Genomic DNA, 19,560 nt, shown 5'->3' with positions numbered 1-19,560 from the left:
TCAAGAACCCCATGTTGTGATGCGTGATGAACTCTGGTGGGCTTTTCTGGGTCGACCTCTGTTATCTGCGTTAGGGTGGAAAGCATTCAGGATGTTTGCTCGTCCTGCTGGTTGTCTTGTGTCTCTGTCCGTCTGCCCGTCCGCTTCAATTTTAACAACCCTGGCAAACGTCCAAGCTCTGCTTTTGTGTAGAGCGGAGATCAACTCTGAACTCTGCTCCAAAAGAGATGAATTGTCACTGAGCGTATCCCCCATGACCTTCCATTAAAACAGGAAACTGTTGGATTCCTCATTGTGTATCATGTATGACTACTTTATCATCAGTTTATTTGTGTTTAAATTTTTGACTGAGCTATCCCCCCCAGATAAGATTTATATTTTTTGACTGATTGAAGGCTAAATAAACAATAGAACTATTCTTAAATGTGTAAAGGAGACTTTCCTGTGTGCTGTTCTCTCTGTCAGGTGCTGATAAGTCACAGTGAGTTGAAAGATGGGAGTGGTAGGCCCCTGGAATACGAGGACCAGGAATCAACAGAGGTCCTCTTCCCCAGGGAGGCAACTGACTTGGACAGAATGACACCCAGAGATCAGCTGTCAATAATAACGGTACCATACTCCCGAACTATAAAGATCAAAGTTTATTCTTTAATTTTTGAATTGCTTGCTAAGTTATAAATCATTTTGTGATTAAAGGTAATCCCATAATCTTAAACATGTTTTTTGGATCAATTCTACATATATTTTGTCTGTGTATTCAAATTATTTTCCGAGATAATGCATTTTGAAGACAGCATGTCTAGTCTTTGTCATCTGGCACTGTGATGTCATCAGAGGAACACCAGCACTCAAGCAAGCCAGTTGTCAAAATATTTTTCGTGTTAGTTAGTCGAAGAGGCTACAAGTGTTTTAAGCGAAGTTTTAGTAGTTTTTGGGAGATCGCGTTGGGTTGCACATGGATGCGCTAATGGTAAAACAAAGGGCGAGCAGCCAAAAAGGGGCTAGCTGGCAAAAAAAAGCCTGTCAACGGAGGCCTAACCGGGACCGATCAGCGAAAGGCAGCTGCACCCTTGCCAAAAAGTGCTTGGCTGGCCAACCAAAAAGCACGCAGTGAGCAGCCACGCGGCGACAAACGCGAATCCGACTGGGAATAAAGCAAAGAACATGGCAAAACTGGCGCTAACAACAGGCTAGACATCACACGTTGGGCAGCCAACGAGCGCCAACCGGGAGTAAACAAAACAGGCAGCCCCATCGCTAACAGGGAGCTAGCTGGAAAAACTATACCTACTGCGACATATGCGGCGAAAGACAAGAAAAAACCCACCTAAAAAGAGGCAAAGGTAAACAGGAAACGCATGCTGTAACAGCAGCAGGTAAACTTACCTTACAGAGTTTTTAGAGATCAAAAAACGCTACTCTGACAAAACTGTCAGTGAGCCCTGAGCAACAGGGTAACCAAAGTTACAATTTATCTGAACAGAAACGAATGGTATGCAATCACTGATTGTTCCGTAGCTCCCTCACATTTTTGCGTTAATGGGATTTGCCATTTTGAAAGTGTTGCGTTCCTTCAATGACATCACAGCTTTAATGGGAACAAGACAGATGGCTCAACTTTTTACTACATATCACGAGTACCCAGGCAAAGCATATTTGCATAATTGTGGGTAAATACTTGTTCTGTGCCCAATTAAAAAAACATTGAGGAATACCTTTAAGGGCTACGTAAATAAATATGACTTGACTTGACTTGAGTTACCCCATTTGCAGCAAAGTTCTTTCCATTTTGCCCACGCTAAATATTTGTATCCTTCTCAACTACTTGTTGTCGAGGCGGGGCAGCACAGTTTGCAAAATGTGTCTTGTAAAGGAAAATATCTCATGTATCAACCGTGTGCAGCCAGAAACATAGCAAATCTCCCATCGTGTCCAAGAACGTTGCTGGATTGGCAGCAATCTGATCAATTTTTTTTCTTATCTTTATTTCCACCTCCCAGTTCAACTGCACGTACCGACAGGAAAGCAGGAAAGCCCCAGAAGCACCGCCCAAAAAGTCACCAGCAATCGGCGTGGCTCGGCATGTGGACATGATGTTTCGTATGGACCTGTATGACGCACCGCCCGGCGACCAGCCTTCCCGCCAAGCCTTCAACACTGTCTCACAGGACCAAAACCTTTTCGTGGAGGTCTGCAATCTTCTTTTTGAGAATTTTGTTTAATTGGCAGAAATATTTGCTCATCTTGAGTATGAATTTTCTGGATTTTACTGGATTCTTAAATTATACTCAAAATGAGTTAAATTGTTTGAAATGGCATACAATTTATCCTGTTATGACATATGATTATTTTAATAATAGTAATTCTAAAAATAAATTGAAGACTAAATAAAATGTGTATTGTCACCAAAAATGTCAATATCGTGATAAAGTTCTTTAAAAATGTCACAATCTTAATTCATTACAAATTAACTGAAATAATTCAAACGCCTCTCCAGCACCCCCCGCGACCCTATTGAGGATAAGCGGTGCAGATAATGGATCGACGGATGCAAATGCCGCATTATTTTAATATTACTAACTAATACAATAGTTTACTAGCATACTTTTTTAGGTATTCTATTATTTTGAGATAGGATATTTAAATGTATGCCATTATCAACAACCTGAAAAAAAAAAAAATTAAATTAACATTTCAGTTAATTGGGAACAAATCCAGAATGTATGACATTTTTGTTTTTTATTAAGAATTTCAAAAATAAGGAAACTATCACAATATTCAAGTTTTCTGAGACAGTACTATATGTATGTATGTGAACTATATGAAAACATTTTAGATAGGTGATATTAATTAAATCATTTTTCTTAGTTTACTGAATATAATTTGGAAAAAGTAATACTAATGTCAGAGCCAGAACAGGAGGAGGACCCAGATGCGTAACGTTTTCACACAAGCTTTATTTTACGGAAATGGGGCAGTCATGCACGTGAACACAAACGCCATTGGTTCAGCGATCGCTGGGCAGAAGAAGTAAGACAGAAGTCCGGCATGGAAAAACAGGAAGCCAGAGGTCGAGGAGATCGATACCAGATACACAAGCAGATACCGGACAGGCGGGGTTGATACCGGACAGGACGGGACAGACAGGATCGATACCAGATACACGAGCAGATACCGGACGGACGGGGTCTATACCAGACAGGACGGGACAGACAAAATCGATACCAGATACTGGAAACTGGAGTCAGATATCAGACAGGACGAGACAGACGGGATTGATACCCGATACTGGAGACTGGAGTCAGATATCAGACAGGACGAGACAGACGGGATCGATACCGGATACTGGAGACTGGAGTCAGATATCAGACAGGACGAGACAGACGGGATCGATACCGGATACTGGCGCAAGATATCGGACAGGATGAGACAGGCGGAATCGATACCGGATACCGGAGACTGTAGCATGATATCAGACAGGACGAGATAGACGGGATCAATACCGGACACTGGGGATGGGAATCAGATATCAGACAGGACGTGATGGACGGGATCGATACCGGACAGAGTCAAGTTAATAATGTGAAGATGCACAGTTAAAGAAAGAAAAAGCCCCTTTGAAATGGTTGCAAAATTCCGCTGCGAAACAGTGCAAAATCATCTTTCAATCATATCCAAATAATTCTTGAGTAAGATTAAACATTTAGAGTAAGTTCAGTATAATTGTAATACTATTTTAAATAGTATCATTTTTATTTTACAGAAAATAATGCAAAATGCTACATCAAGGTCTAATAACTCATTTCTTGATCGAAATGAGGATAAATTTTATTTAAAAAGATGATTATTTTAAGACCCCTTTTTTCTTCATATACATGAAGAAATGTGTCATCAATTGCAAGCTCAAAACAAAACCAATACCTGTAAGTTTTCATGCTATGTCAGGTTCTTATTTCTATTTGGAGTCCTTGAAGCTCACTTGTAAGTTAGGTATCTGGTTGAAAATTAGAGATAAGTTTAGCAAAAAAAGAATTAGTATTTTGTTGCTTCCCACCACTGCCCATGTGTTCATCTTCTCATATCCCGGCAAATATTGACTTGGAAAAGGTCAAGGAAGGTGGCACGCACTGGCCTTTGAAGCGTTGATTCATGACGCTATCAGCAGGAGCCAACAAAAGAGTTCTGTGTTTGCCGCCAGCTTCTCGGGCCTCAGAAGTGGCACCGTGCTGAGAGCTGACCTCGGTGCGCAAGGTGCGCTCGCACAAAAATTCCCTTTTTTTTTTTCCATTGTTTTGTTTTTTTTTTTGCGTCGACCAACAGGACTGAGTTTACTGGGGCCTTTGCTGACCATTGAGAAAATAGGAATGATCAGCCGGATACTATTTTTTTCAGATCTTTGGTTAGCATTGCAATTGCAGTATTTTAGGTAAAATATTTTTTTATTATTGGAACCTAATCTCTCTCTCTCTCTCTCTCTCTCTCTCTCTCTCTCTCTCTCTCTCTCTCTCTCTCTCTCTCTCTCTCTCTCTCTCTCTCTCTCTCTCATGGGAGGTTGCTAGAGTCAAGAACACAGTTACATTTTCCAAACATTCATTCCCCTTTGCTCTTCCAATCCTGACACCAAACATTAAGCCCACACTAGCAACATTATTGGCCGTTAGTGACAATGATGTAAACAGTGCATAATAGTCAAATACAGGTAACAATAATAGTCAAAAAAAACAAAACAAACTGGCTTCCTATGCAAAGTCCTTGGTGAACTGTCCAATACTGTATCAAAAACAAGCAAAATAATCTTATCACGTTATTTTCAGGTCACATCGATATCACCCGAGGCGGACTTAAGTTTCAATTTCTTGTCGTGCTTCATTTCGCCCGATGCCAACCCCAAAGTGGAATCGACTTACACCCTCATCGAGACGGTCTGCCCCACAGACAGCTCCCTTCGCTTTCGTCCACATGATCGCAAAGACAAGAAGAGCTTCAGTTTCATCTTCAACTCCCACTTGAACGTGTCACGGCTCTTCTTGCACTGCAAGATGGCACCTTGCACCGACACCCGTGCTGACCTTGCGCCGGTATGCGGCACACAGACAGTGCGTGGTGTTTGTCGTGTTGTGTGACCGTTCTTATGTACTTTTCCTGTTTGCTTAGTGCGTAAGTGCGAGCAGGCCGTGTGACTCCCTTCACCTGGAGGACATCATGGACATGATGATGATCGCCAGGACGACTAGCAAAGCTTTATTCCTGCTGGACGGGGACCACCCGCCCCGCATGACAGGTGCGTGCCAGTGTATTCTCGGGGTGCTGCAACTCCTGCGCGGGTCTTTTTTTAATTCCTCATGGAAAAGCAGGAAGTCGGGAAAATCGTTTCAAAAGGTTAGTCTTGTGCAAAATGTTGAGAGCTGCCAAATGCAACTTCCTTTTGAAAGCTTACCAGAAGCCTCTTTGAGGATTTTTTGGTCACTCTAAGGCTTATAGATGTACTTTTTTAAGTAAAAGTACTAGTTATTGATTACTTTACATTGACGTTATTTTATTCATGCAATTCTTTATGCTCTGCTTATTTGCTTTCTTGATTTATTGTACTTTTTTGCTTTTCTACTTTCCACAAATAGTTTACAGCAGTGTATGAAATAATGTCTGCCCAGACGCACAGGGCGAGCATCTTTTACGTCGGGCCTACAACTTACAAAACGTCTCCGCCCGGGTGGCAGACAACTTTTTCAAGAAAAAAACCCCCAAAGATTTATTTTCAAATCAAACGTTCGCTTGATTCCGATTTCGAAATCTTTGTTCGGTTCAGAAATTTCGGAATTTCGGTTCGTTAGGCAATTTGCATACTCGGCAGCCGATCAGAAGCCTGCATCGAATAACTTCTTGCTTCCGGACTCTCCCGAGCTTTATAAGGTCGTGCATTTGCATATCATTTTCCAAAGTAGACGCACAGAGAACAGAAGAAAAATGGATTAGTGGTTAGGAATCAAGCCAAAACCTCAGCCCCGGTTGAATTATTCAAAAGAAGCTAACAAAATTAATGACGTTACAAAACGTAAACGTACATTAAAAGCATCGTGGAAAGAGGAGTTCACGTGGCTTGTAGCAGACGAGGCAACGCAAACATTGCATGATTGAAGATGAGTAAATACAGGTACATACTGATGGCAGATGGAAAACAGCGATGTCAAATACTTGCAATGAAGGTTATAGGTAGATTTATACAAATCTAGTTTTAAACTGTTGTTCTGTTATATATTCTGACTATTAATCCTTGATACTTTACAACAATGTTTTTATTTTTTTGCGATGAGTTGTCTTTTTGCTTCTCAAGTTGTGAAAAATGGGGCAGGCAACGTTACAGTACTGTAATCCTTCATTTCTGAGGTTAATGTCTCCTTCTTTTTTATTTAGCGAACTGGTATTAAGGGTGTCATAGGGACAATTTACGAAAACGGGAACAGAAAAAAACTAGCACCGTCTAACGTGTGTCCAAATTGAATTTGCGTTTGTTATAAAATTCAGATTCGTTATGACCAGCCAATCACAGATGTAAATTCTGGATTTTGTGTTTTGTCCTATGCCTTCATCTGATGCGCACGCAGCTTTAGCTCAGGGCAGACATCCTTTTATGGTGCAAAAGCAACTTGCATGTTTTTTTTTAAAATTAAATCAATATTTTTCAACTCGTGATGCACTAAGTATTTATACATTGCACTAAGGTCGCAATGTATAAATACTTTCAGCTAGCTAGTAATACTTTACTATGCTATCACTTTGCTTTTGTTTTTTGATGTCACTTATTTTGCTCAAGTTTTGTGTTACCCCATGGCAATTTCTGTTCTTTTTTTTTATATGTGTGCGTGTTGGAGTGAAAAGCATTGTGTAGTGTGTAGTGTGTATCAGAAGTGAAAACCCACAATAGTGAACATCACCTCCCCTACATCTGCTCCTCATTAGGTGTCATTATGTCTCTGTTTACATCAGCCTTTTTGTACACAAGCATGTGTGCGTCTGTGTGTTTGTGTAAATGTGCAGTTGAGGCCCAGTTTTTGTCTGCTTGCTCACGATGAGGTAGAGTTGGAAAAAGGAGTCATACGAGCACTAAGCTCCAGTTGTTTTCACTTAGCAGCTTTGGCTTCACTCGTCGACCCCCCGCCCCCTTTCTTCCAACTCACAACACTGTGTGTGTTTGGGTGTACTCGTTTGTGTGAGCATGTACGTTAGTCCTTGAAGATCAGTCCTTATTTAGCCACTCATCTCACTCCGTCAGGAGATAATCTCGGGGGCCCCCCGAGGTTATTGCTGTCCACTTTTGCAGTTGTACATGTGATGATGTCATAATAGGGTCTCTGCCCCCACCCTCACTCACACACTACTTGGGGAATTTTTCTTACTTTCATACTTTTAATTTGGTTTAACACTTCTTTAGTTTGCAAAGCACTGGATATTCAGTACTTAAAGGTGCAACCAAAAACCCTAAATCGGACAGGAATTTAAACGTGCGATTTATAATCTGATGCACCTTCTATGTGTTAAAAGTGGAATTGCATTACAATATTTGTGGGATTATTCCTCAGTCGATAAAATCGCTGATCACCATTGCATAGCAATTGTGGCAACAGGGATCAAACCGGGTAGTGATGGTAATAGTACCAAATTCTAACCACCAGCTAGCTAGGGACATGGATAGTGGTTCACAATTGCATAATACTGGATGCTACGAGAATCAGACCCGGATTGCAGCAGGGAGAGCAACAAATCCAGTTCACTAGACCGGTCAGGATTCATATGACACACAACAACGCATTAGGTCTCATCTTATTATCACACTACTTATAGTCAAAGTGCCATGTATGTTAGAGAACAGAAAGTGAATAAAAATCGGTACTAAATTAGGTTTCACTCGAACTAAGCATTGAAAGTGACAGTACGTGCAGTCATGTGTTTCTTTAGATATTTCAGGAAGACCAAATTACTTCCCACCATGCATTTGTCTTCATTCAGTTTAGAACAACTAAACTACTTCCCACAAGGCCTTTCTCTTCATTCAGTTCAGAATGACTGACTTACTTCCCACAATACCTTTCTGTTTAATCAGTTCAGAATCCCTTTGTAAGGTCTTAGCGAGTAGGTTGTACCACGAACACATTTTTGATGACTGACAATATTCTTGCGATGCGGCCTAATGATAAAATCAATGATTGCAGAAAATGTGGTAATAGAATAAAAATGCTGTTTTTCTAAAATTGCGTAAACATGTCCTGACGAATTTGGATTCGGATGACTTTCAAAACTGACATAATTTGTTCTGTGGCGTACAGAATGAAGAATGTGAATGATTTGAATTATTGCCGTGAAAGTTTCTACTTAGAAATTCTCAGGTGTAAAATCCTGGAGTCATTTTGCATTCCGACATCTGTGCCGTCTCGAGAAACCGGTGCCAATGTTGACCTTGGAGTTTGATTCCCTAGCTAGCTGGAATAACGTTCACCTTATAACAGGCTTTATCTTGTGTTACGGTTTGCCTGTCACTTCCTGATAGGCCTCCAATCACTAGTCAGGAGCCATGATGGAATTCCAGGATATCATGATATTCACAACTGCAAACAGTTTGACAAAATTTGGGACGCAGGTCTGTAATGAGCATTGTTGGGTGTGTTACGGTTACGATTTACTTCATTTATAATGTAACTCATATTATTAACACCAAAAAGTAGCGCGTTTCTCCTATAGTAACTATCTAGTTCCAAATTACCGTATGAACTCGCAAAAATACCAAAATCCTGAAAAGGCTTTAAAATGCTTACTGTATACAAGTCTTGTTATCTGCTTTACTAACTGAGCATGACTGAGTTAATTATGGAATTTTTTTTGAATAAAGGACTGTACTAAATGTGGATTTTCCTTATAATATTAGCAAAGAAGGAATGCCTAATTTTTTTGGCATCTTAACATTTTTTAGAAAACAAAAGTCATGTTAATTTTTATAGCTCTTAAACACAAAATAAGACCTATTGATTTTCAGAGTTGGGCGTGATTGAAAAAATTAGTAACAGTTACTAGTTACTCAATTTAAGATTAACTTAGTTACCCCTCTTAATGACACCAAAAGGTCGTGTATTACTCTGAACATACCTATCTAGTTACAAATTACTGTATATATATATATATATATATATATATATATATATATATATACACTCACATAAAAGCAAAACCCCTAAAATGCTTTAAAATAGCCACATAAAATAATCATAAGAAAACATGCACACCAGCCTGTAAAAGCAGGAAACCCTTCATATTTCTTGGCTTGTGCAATCTTGAGAGTTTGCAAACGAGTTTGCTGAGACACTCCATATCCATCTAATCTCTGGGCTTCATACCACTTGAAGATATCCCTCTCCATTTTTGAGTACAGTCCGAGACATTTTTGTATTGGGAAAATAATTCAACAAATAAAACACCAAAAGTCAGCACACTTTTACAGTTAATCCTGTGCTTCAGTGTTCCCTGTTGATTGAGTCGGTTGGTTGTTCCTGTATAAGGCATGGCCATCTCTCCCCATCCCTCCCACGCGCTTCATAACAATCACTAGTGGTGACGTGCTTATAAGTTGCCCCCCCCGCCCCCCGATTTAAGTGTATTTTTCCCAATAGCTTTAAATTTGGCTTAGATGCGAGTACATACGGTAGGGAGAATATCTGCACGAAGATAAATCGAGCATTCTCATACTCTGTGCTTGGGATGGCACCACTGTAACTGTATTCAGTTGTATGTAGGGAAATATAAGCACACCCACCCTATTCTTAGCGTTACCGGTGGATTGAGGGTTGTATGTTAGCGTAAGCAATGAAGGAACAGATAGCGATCAGGGGACATTGTTATTCATGTTCTGCTTTTAATAAGTAGCTGAGTAACTCACCCTTTGGTTACGACACTTAAATTACAACCTATTATTGATAACGCATTAGAGTACTAATAATCGCCTTCCAGGAACGTTTTATTTTATTAACGCAAAAGCACAGGAAGACCACCATTTCAGACTAATAAAGTGAAAACAACCAATTTTATGCACCTATCTCGAAGCTGACTGTCGAACACTGGAACATTCACATTTGCGAGCCTTGCATTCCAAGTTCACATGGTACAGATAACGCGGGGGACGTTGATGGAAGCGAGCTCGTCCCCCAGTAATGACCTAACATCTAGCTGGTCTAATGAAGAGCACAAGGTCTAAGAATGAAGGCTATTGTACTCCGGAGAAAGTTGGATGCAGGCCAGGCGACCCGGCGGCCGACCAGGCGAGGTTCATTGCTCAAGACCCGGCAGCGCATTCCAAAGAGAACAAGCGCTTCATCAGCACACTGCATGCTAGCTCAACAGATCACGTCGACCAACACGTTATTTGCGTTTTTCTATGCTCTATTTACAAAATCGTCTCCACTTGATACTCATCCAGTCTTAATGCCAACATTATTAGGAATATGTATTTATTGCATTATTAAATATGTTTTAAATCTATTGAGCAAATTGAGAAATGTTTTTTATGTATTGTTATCATTTTCATTTTCAAAATACTATTTATATTTTCTTATGCTGTTAATCTCAGTTTGTCAATACTAGTATTACCAAATTTGTAATGTTTACTCTTCAAAAAGAGTTAAAAGGCGGGGTGTGTCATTTGAGGTGTCCTTAAAAAGGTGAAAGTAAAATGTGTTCTCGATTAAGTATGTCTTAACAATGCCCAACTGAGTTCAAAGAGCCCTTATAATCTTTACTGCCACGCCTATCTGCTTATATCTTACTTTTAGCAGAGGTGTTTGGGCCGCGTAACACATTAGGTGGAAGGAAAAGAGGGATGGGGCCATTTTGATGGAGAGTGATTTCATGCTAGTCACCGCAGTTTTTTTGTGTGTAGCTGAAAAATGGTAAAACTAAGAAAAGCCTGATATTAAGTACAGTCCAAACGCCAACCCAAACCTTCAAAAGCATGGAAAAGTAGAGTTTTTTTCAAGCGTGTGACAGAAATGCACGTGCAACATAAGGAGCTTTACAAAGGCTTTAATGATGACACAAGCCAGAAGATTGTGTCAGCAAGTGAAAAAGTAAAAAAAAGTCCGTACAGCACTTTTAGATAATTGAGGTGTGTATGTACATACATACATACATACATACATACATACATACATACATACATACATACATACATACATACATACATACATACATACATACATACATGTTACATACATATTACAAACATTCATCCATACAAATTACAAAAAAATATTTATACATATTACATACTACGTACATATTACATACATATTACATACATATTACACGCATACATATTATGTACATACATACATATTACACACATACATACATATTACACATATACATACATACATACATACATACATATTACACACATACAAACATACGTACATACATATTACACACATACAAACATACGTACATACATATTACACGCATACAAACATACATACATATTGTCATGATTACTGATTCGGGGCACCTGCGGCTGCCCCGGTGGCGCCAACCGCCCTGGTCGCTGATTGGCTCCTTGCCACTTTTTAAAACCCCCGACTCCCTGTTACCGGCGTCCGAATGTTGCGAACCTTCAGCTCCTGCTAAGGCAAGCCTTCCGAACCTTCCCTGTTTTTTTGATTCCCGTGCGTTTCCCGGCTTCGACCTGTTTCCATTTGATCACGTCTCTGCTCCTGCTCCCCGACAACCCGACCTGCTTTTCTCTCTTGGACACTGCTATCGCTCGCCAAAGAAGTGCCACTCCGCGTCCCGAGCGACCTGCTCCCCACAATCAACGATCACTGGATCGTGGGTGCCAGTTTACGTCCCCTTTCTCAATAAAACTAAGAAACTAACGCAATTGAGTTCCCGTCTCTGTTCCTGGTGCCTGAGACATATTAGGTAAATATTACATACATACATATTATATACATACATATTATATACATACGTACGTATGTACGTACGTACATACATAATGTTCAGCTGGATTTTTATGACCAATCCCAGCATAATTTCAACTAAAGACCAATAGTATGTTTATATATATTCCAAAATAATTTCATCAAATGCATTCCCTCTCAATTTAGGTAAAATCTTCGACCTCCTTATTTGTCAATGCAATTGAGTATATTTCTTGTCATCTATAATTTCTTCTTCCATAGTTAATATGGTACCTTGAAAAAAGGACACGTCTAATCTTATTTCCAGTACCCTATTAGTACTTATCCAACCCTAGATTATTATTTTTTTTTTTTATTTTGTCATGATTACCGATGTGAATCACCTGTGCCCGCTAATTTGGCGCCAGCCGCTGTGAGCTCTGATTGGCTCCCTGTCCCTACTTGAACCCAGTCCTGTCAATCCCCTGTTGTCTGAGGGTCTGCAAACCTGTTTATACAAGGCAGGCCTTTTTCGACCTTGACTCCCGCCTGTCCCGTTTCTGCTCCCGTTTGTCTCCAACTACGACCTGTTTTGATCCCGACCACGTCTGCTTTCCCTACCGGCTTACGACCCGTTTTTGATCCAGACTACGTCTACTCTCCCGTCCTTGCTTACGACTCGTTTCCGACCCAGACCACGCTTTGCTCTCCCAATCCCGGCTACCGACCAGTTTTTCCGTCCCTGACATCGCCATTGCTCACTAAGAAAGATCCACTTCCGTGTTCGTATCACAATCCGAGTGCGAGAGCGACTTGCTTCCCGCGTCCAGCGAACACCGGATCGTGGGCGCAGCCTTCCTCTTTCTTTCAATAAAACTTGCGGTAAACGTTATTCAATTGTGTCCTGTTTCCGTTCTGGTCCTGACAATATTCAACATTGATAATTATGTTGATTACTTGTTTGTATGTTGTGAAAGTGTATTTGTATTGTATTTTTGATTTAGACTTTTAGTTAATTCTACAATTTAAATTAAATTCACAATTAAGTTTATTTCCTAAATTCTTGAAAATATTCTGTTTTACAGATCCACCACCAAAATCAAACCCGAATGGTCCCACTAATAAAAGTAAGTTAACTTCTCGAATTGGATCGCAGATGATCTTTAATGCCCGAAAAAAAAAAAAAAAAGACATTTATATCTGTTGCTCATGTTGTTTTTTTTGTTTTCAGACACAGCGGCGCACCTCCTAGACACTCCAACAGTGGTGGGAATCGCCTTTGCCGCCTTTGCCATTGGCGCTCTGCTGACCGGAGCACTTTGGTTCATCTACTCACACACAGGTGAGCGCTTAGAATGAAACGCTGAGCTTGCGCAAGGAATGCGAGGAACGATGCAAACATCCTCCGGCGCACAATATCACGGAGCACGTTGGCGGGAGGGCCCGCTAGTCTTTCCTGCCTTTGAGTGTTGAGAGGCATGGAAAATTCCTCCCGCTTGGATCTCGCCGAAAAAAAGTCACAATCTAACCACTTGTTGCCAATTTCAGTTTCTTCCTTCGGGAATTTTGACCAGGAAGTGAGAAGTCGCCTGTTTTCATGCTTGTCCTCAATTGGGTTTCGGGTAAACCAAATTACTGTGTTGATGACATGAGAAAAAAACTTACATAGAAACTAAATAGCCAGGAACTACATTTATGAACAGTACTCCTTCTATGGACTATGTACCGTATAAACTCGCAGATATAGCATACCCCCTAAATCTGATTTAAAATAGCCACATATCAAGAGAAATGTGTATCCAAAATATCAATGAAAAGTGTAACTAAACAACGGAAATGATTTAAATGGATACATAATAAAGATTAATATGCCAATAAAAAAGATCAAAATAAAACAATTTTAACCCTATAACATTCAACTGTCTTCACAATGTCAATTAAGCCCTTGTGTTCTTACTTAGATTACTCAATTTTAGGAGCACTTGCAGTGAATATTTCAGTTTTGGACAAAACTTCAGTGTGTTACCTTTCAAAAGAGGCCAAAACCGTCCGTATTCTCCAAATGGTTCAAGAACAGCATTCAATGTACTTTGACTACGTCTTGGATCGGGATTTTAGGCAAATTTTGCAGGATTGTTAAGGGGTTAAACCATTCACTGTTCTTTTAAGCAGCACTCCGATGGAAGACACTCGAACACCTTTTTCATTTTTCTTATCCTTCCCATTTTTGACTATTTTATACCTTTCCTTCTATCACTATCATTCTTGGGACACGTTTTTAATGAGCAAAAAAGGCAATAAAACGTATTAAATCACAAAAAAAGGAGATGTGGTCCCCCTGTCAAACAAAATCGAGTCAGAAAGACTGAAAGAGATTGTTGTGGGAGGAGCATGAAGGCACGACACGGCTGTGGGCTATTTGTTACGCTCCCTAATATTAATTTTGTTTGATGCACAAAGAAGCTGGCCCCTCTGATTTTAGTATTGTATTTTGTAGTTCTTTATTTTTTATTTTATTTTTTTCATACTTTTTTCAACATTTGACACCGCTTTTTTTATGAAATTAAGGCTTTGATGCAGAAAAAATAACAAATATTCTAAAAGAAACATTGTGTATTTCTTTGCGCCCCTAGGGGTAAAAACAAAATTTGATTTATTTAAAGAAAACAATATTGATTTGAACAATAAGAAAAGATTAATGAACTATCATATAACATATTTCAAATACTCATAGGTTTCAGTTTCACTGGACCACGGGTATCCAATGTGGTGCCTAAGGGCGGTTTGAGGTGCCTGTAGACCTGTTCTCAAAATAGCTTACCAGTGCTGGGTCATTGTGATTCTCTAGTAAAATTATTTTTTTTCATTGGTGAACTGAGTCTATTTAACCATAATTTTAATAATGAACCTGGTAATAACATAGTTACAACATAGTAATAACAAGTTGTTATTTTAGAAATTCAAATAAATACATTCCAGTTCATGGGCTCCATTGACAAACAATGTATTCAAGTATTGATAATTGTTTTTAAGCAAATAATTAAGAGAGTAGAATGATAATTTATTCGTGTACTAAAGAAATGTATTATTCATCTTTTTATTGATTTATTTTACAGGAAATACAAAGAACTAAATCACAATTTTTATGCGAAAAAGTTTTTTTTTTTATCTTTTTAGCTTGCTATCTGTCTACCTTTATAGCTTTCTTGTTCGTGATATTCCTGCCTTTTTAACTTTTTAACAAGCTATCTAGCTAGCTTTTTACATTTTTTTTTTGCATGCTAGCTAGCTAGCTAACATTTTATCTTTTTTTTTGTTAGTTATCAAGCTAAATTTGGGCCTCCTTTCTAGCTAGCTATCTAGCTTAGTTTTTAGCTTCCTATCTAACTTTTAAGTTAGTTTTTTCCCTGTTTACCTTTCCGGCTAACTTTCAAGCTACCTTTTTAGCTTTTGAGTAAGTCACCTAGCAAAGTCGCTATTTTAGAAGGTCATATCAAAATGGGTGCCCTAATTAGTAATCAAAAGTTTCTCTCAGCTTGAAAAAGGTTGGAGACCCATGCACTACACAATACAGCCATATCTGATTGTCAAATATTACACAGTGTCCCTTTAATAACTCAATAAGGGCTAGTTAGTTATTTGTTTCAATTTGTGGACCACTTGTGGCTTTTGGGCATTTAAAAATATACTAACTAAAAACAAAACGATAAGATAGAATTCCCTACTAGTCCTTAACTCACAACTTCTGTCCAGTTCCATCTTGCACTTTTATGCTTCTGGTTGCTCACATGGTGTTTTCCTGCCGAGCAAACAACTTGCTTCGGCTCCACTACTTGCCTGAGTCACGTGGTTTTCTACTACTTGTCTGAGTAAACCTCGAGTGCCCCCTCTTAAATGTTTATGTCCTGTCCCACTACCCTGCGAAAAAGTGCAGTTGGAAAAATGCAATAAAATATGGCGTTCCTTAAGTAAATTCTGTAGCCTTGCCTTATAGCCAACTATGGAGGACTAATCCTGCCATATGTAGAAAAAATGTGTTAATGAAAACCTACAAATGTATGCTATATAAATAAATGAACTAAGAAATAAATCAGCTACAGGCGCTGCTCTACTTACGGACGATCGTTCGTAAGTTGAATTAGTTCTTAAGTTGCTTCAGTGCTTTATTTTGTTTGTTTAAGGGTTATACAAGTATGTTTTTTTAAACTGAAAAATATAAATTTCAGAAAATGGTATGCTCTATAAAGATAAATAAAGTCAAGTTCAACTTAATTTTGTAAGATGAGCTTCAACAGTTAGGCAACGTCCTCCTCCGTAATAAAAAGTGGCTGAAAAAAAGCATTCCGACCATTTTCTCAACCGCATCAAGAATTCTTATTCCACTTTTATTTCAAAAGAAACGGCTCGCCTCTTTTCTACACTTTAGACCAACCATATTGAATGGACGCACGAGTAATTAAACAACAAAAATGTCAAAGTTCTTAGCACGCTGGAGATAAAATATAGAATGTTTACACACGAACTAGGAAGAGAAAACAGATTTCTTCTTCGGGGTGGATGCTTTGTGGTCCACACAATACAAAATCCAACTTACAGCAATGTCCGGATATTTTTCGACATCTCGAAAAAAATGTTCGTATCTACCATTTTCGTAAGTCGAATGGTCGTAAGTAGGGGAGCGTCTGTATTTACCTGTTATTCTATTGATGTGTTCATTTATTCTTATGGCAAATACTTGTATGAGGTTTTTATTCATTTATACATCTATTTCTACATATTTCAGGATTGGTTCTCCACATCCAACTACTTTTTTTGTCCACTGCCTTTTTCGTGCCACATGATTCACATTAAGTTTTATAAAAAGTTTGTTGTCTTGTGTTCTTTCACCATTATTGTGTCAGTCTTCTCAACGGGCCTTTTTTTAAAATAAAAGCTATCACCTAGGTAGGAACGATTAACGTATTTTCCACGCCTTCAATTTTTCAAAAGCTGACCATGCGCCTTGTATATGCATCAATATTGAGTCGCAACAGGTCTGGCAACTATGGCAAACAGCCGCCGACTCGATTCCCTCCTGTAGCGGAACAAATGCGGGGTGCATGCTGGGATATTTATACCGCCGTTTCATCTCCTAACATATATGTCAATCATGATTTGAATCGGTCACTAATTGCTAAAGTTTTTGGAGGTAAAGGAGGCGGGTCCTTTTTAGCATTTACAGGCTCGTATAGGCTCAAGCAGAATAAAACAAAGGCTGCGATTGGCCGAAAAATATCACAATCTCAAGTTAGGTTTTTGTTGTTTTTTTGTCCGTTTATTTCTAAACGGGAATTATGGGCTAAACAGACAGCTAGCAGCAAGCAACGTCTATCAATGCAGAGATGCTTTTTGGCAGATTTGTTTTTAAGATTGTCGGCTTTACCGCGTGTTTTGGAGTATGTAAATATTTTATGCAGTTGGGTTCGCTACACTCACGGATGTAAGGGGACCATGGTTGCGTATTATCATCGGCTGTAATGGCTAGAAGACGACGTATTTGGTATGCTACCCCGGCTTTACATTTTTCAGGTATCTTGTTTTAGACTGATCGTGATATTTCTGAGTATATTTTTAAATGGTCATCTTTCCAATGATATGTGGAATGACGAATTTTAGTCACTGCTGACACCGTACAGACACCGTGTCTGTACGTGTCTGAGACATGTATTTGCTTCTCAACAGTTAACGTTAAGGGGTTAATAAAGTATATATTTTTATACGTTCCTACTGTAGCGCCTTATGAATGGAAAATATATGACAAAAGACTATTTTTAGGGGCTGCGCCTTATAATCATGTGCGCCTAGTGCAGGAAATACAGCAATTTATAATAGTGAGCATGGACATGGTGCAGGTGCTGAAAAGATGACAAAGATTTTTATGCATCTGCATGGAAGGCCCTTACAAGGCCATATTGATTTTGTCTAAAAATGTCCTGCCGGCTTTTTCAACGTTCAAGCAGCAAAACTGAGCGAGTGAGCTAGACATCTTTTTTTTGTTTTGTTTTTTTTACTCATCACAGCTGGACACCATAAAAGGCCTTCAATATACGCTCAATGTTTGACACTTTGCTCTACGCCATTTTTTATTCTTAACACTTTTTGTCTGGCCTGCTTTCCAAACACGTTCAGTGATGTCACACAAACATTCACCTTTGCTAGCGGCCTAGCATGGGCGCTATTTGATGTTAGCCGTCTGACTTGCAACACATGACGTCGGTCGCTGTTTGAGGAAAAACACTTTGAAATCTTTAGATAGATAGATAGATAGATAGATAGATAGATAGATAGATAGATAGATAGATAGATAGATAGATAGATAGATAGATAGATAGATAGATAGATAGATAGATAGATAGATAGATAGATAGATAGATAGATAGATAGATAGATAGATACTTTATTCATCCCCGTAGGGAAATTCAACCTTCCAGCAGTCTACCCCGTTGTTTATTAACAGATGAACATGATGCCCTAGGGGTGCTTGTAGCGAAGTGGATGACGTCACGCCAGTCCAAAAATTCGACATCCCTGCGGCAGATGGAAATCTTTTTTTTGTGAAAATCCAGGGATACACCACCTCATGTTAGCAAGTCCGCCTCCTCTCCGATTCCCCCCGGCTTTCGTGTCTCTGTTTAGCGGCGTTGAAGCCGGATTGCTCCGGGTGGCTACACGTTAGCGTCCGGAATGCTAAACGTGAGCCACGTTTCCCCAAAACACAGCAACTGCGCTCCCTGTGCGCTTTGATGTTTTCCACCAGCACTCGATGTTCTTATTTGGTCGTGAGTTCGCATTTACCATGATTACGGATGGTACCGAAGACTTATAACGCCGCTAGCCGCTTCGCTAGCTCCGGCTCTTCCTCCACGATAGGCCCCTTCATCACGCCGGCATGAGAATTCTTCAGGGCAAGGAGTTGAAATTCCTTGAATACACGCATTTCTTGTGCGTTAAAACCCATGTCCATAGGATAGAAGTAATCCATAGTGTAGTTGTCAAAACGGGAAGAAAAACACCGAAGATAGGAGCACAGACAATAAAACAATAGGGCAGCTGCTGGAAAAGGCAGCCGCTCGTGGCAGCGCCGCTTTGATCACTGCGGCAATTAGAATTGTTGACAACGCTCACTTCTTAAATGTGGAACAGGAACAATTAAGTTTTTCTACCTTGATTGCTAATTCTAACTGTGGTACACAAAAACTTTTAGTTTAGAGTTTTTCAAACTTTGAGCTGAGGCACACTTGTTATCGTTAAAAATGTCAAGGCACAAGTTTTTCAAATGTAATCCCCTGCCACTTTTTGTTAAGCTTAATTGATCATGTTTCCTAATTTTCTATTTATTTTACATAAAATGAGGCTCACCTGAGAGAACTGACATGATTTATCGCCATCTTGCTCTACAAGTACCTCCAATACAGACGCTCCCCTACTTACGAACGATAATCGTTCATAAGTTGAATTTGTTCGTAAGTTGCATCAGTGCTATATTTTGTATGTTTAAAGTTTATAAAAATATGTTTAAGGCTTGTATAAGTAAACTGTATTGTTTTGTACCATAAAATAAACATTTTATAAAATAATATGCTCT

The 19,560-nt window shown here is 39.3% G+C and overlaps 1 protein-coding gene across 1 annotated transcript in view; it reads left to right on the top strand.

Annotated features, from left to right (window-relative positions):
- The window catches only part of tgfbr3 (transforming growth factor, beta receptor III), a 73,224-nt gene that overhangs the window by 49,139 nt on the left and 4,525 nt on the right, over positions 1-19,560 (top strand). Inside the window, exons 11-16 of the mRNA XM_088350055.1 lie at positions 466-609; positions 2,001-2,189; positions 4,815-5,078; positions 5,155-5,281; positions 13,022-13,063; positions 13,168-13,278. Of these exons, the coding sequence (XP_088206181.1) occupies positions 466-609; positions 2,001-2,189; positions 4,815-5,078; positions 5,155-5,281; positions 13,022-13,063; positions 13,168-13,278 (877 nt within the window). The remainder of the gene's footprint in view (positions 1-465; positions 610-2,000; positions 2,190-4,814; positions 5,079-5,154; positions 5,282-13,021; positions 13,064-13,167; positions 13,279-19,560) is intronic.

The sequence above is a fragment of the Urocampus carinirostris genome, chromosome 12, assembly GCF_059441175.1.
Source record: "Urocampus carinirostris isolate Australia breed hairy pipefish chromosome 12, RoL_Ucar_1.0, whole genome shotgun sequence".
NCBI lineage: Eukaryota > Metazoa > Chordata > Actinopteri > Syngnathiformes > Syngnathidae > Urocampus > Urocampus carinirostris.
Note: the sequence above shows the minus strand (reverse complement) of the source record. Positions and strands in the feature narration are given on the sequence as shown.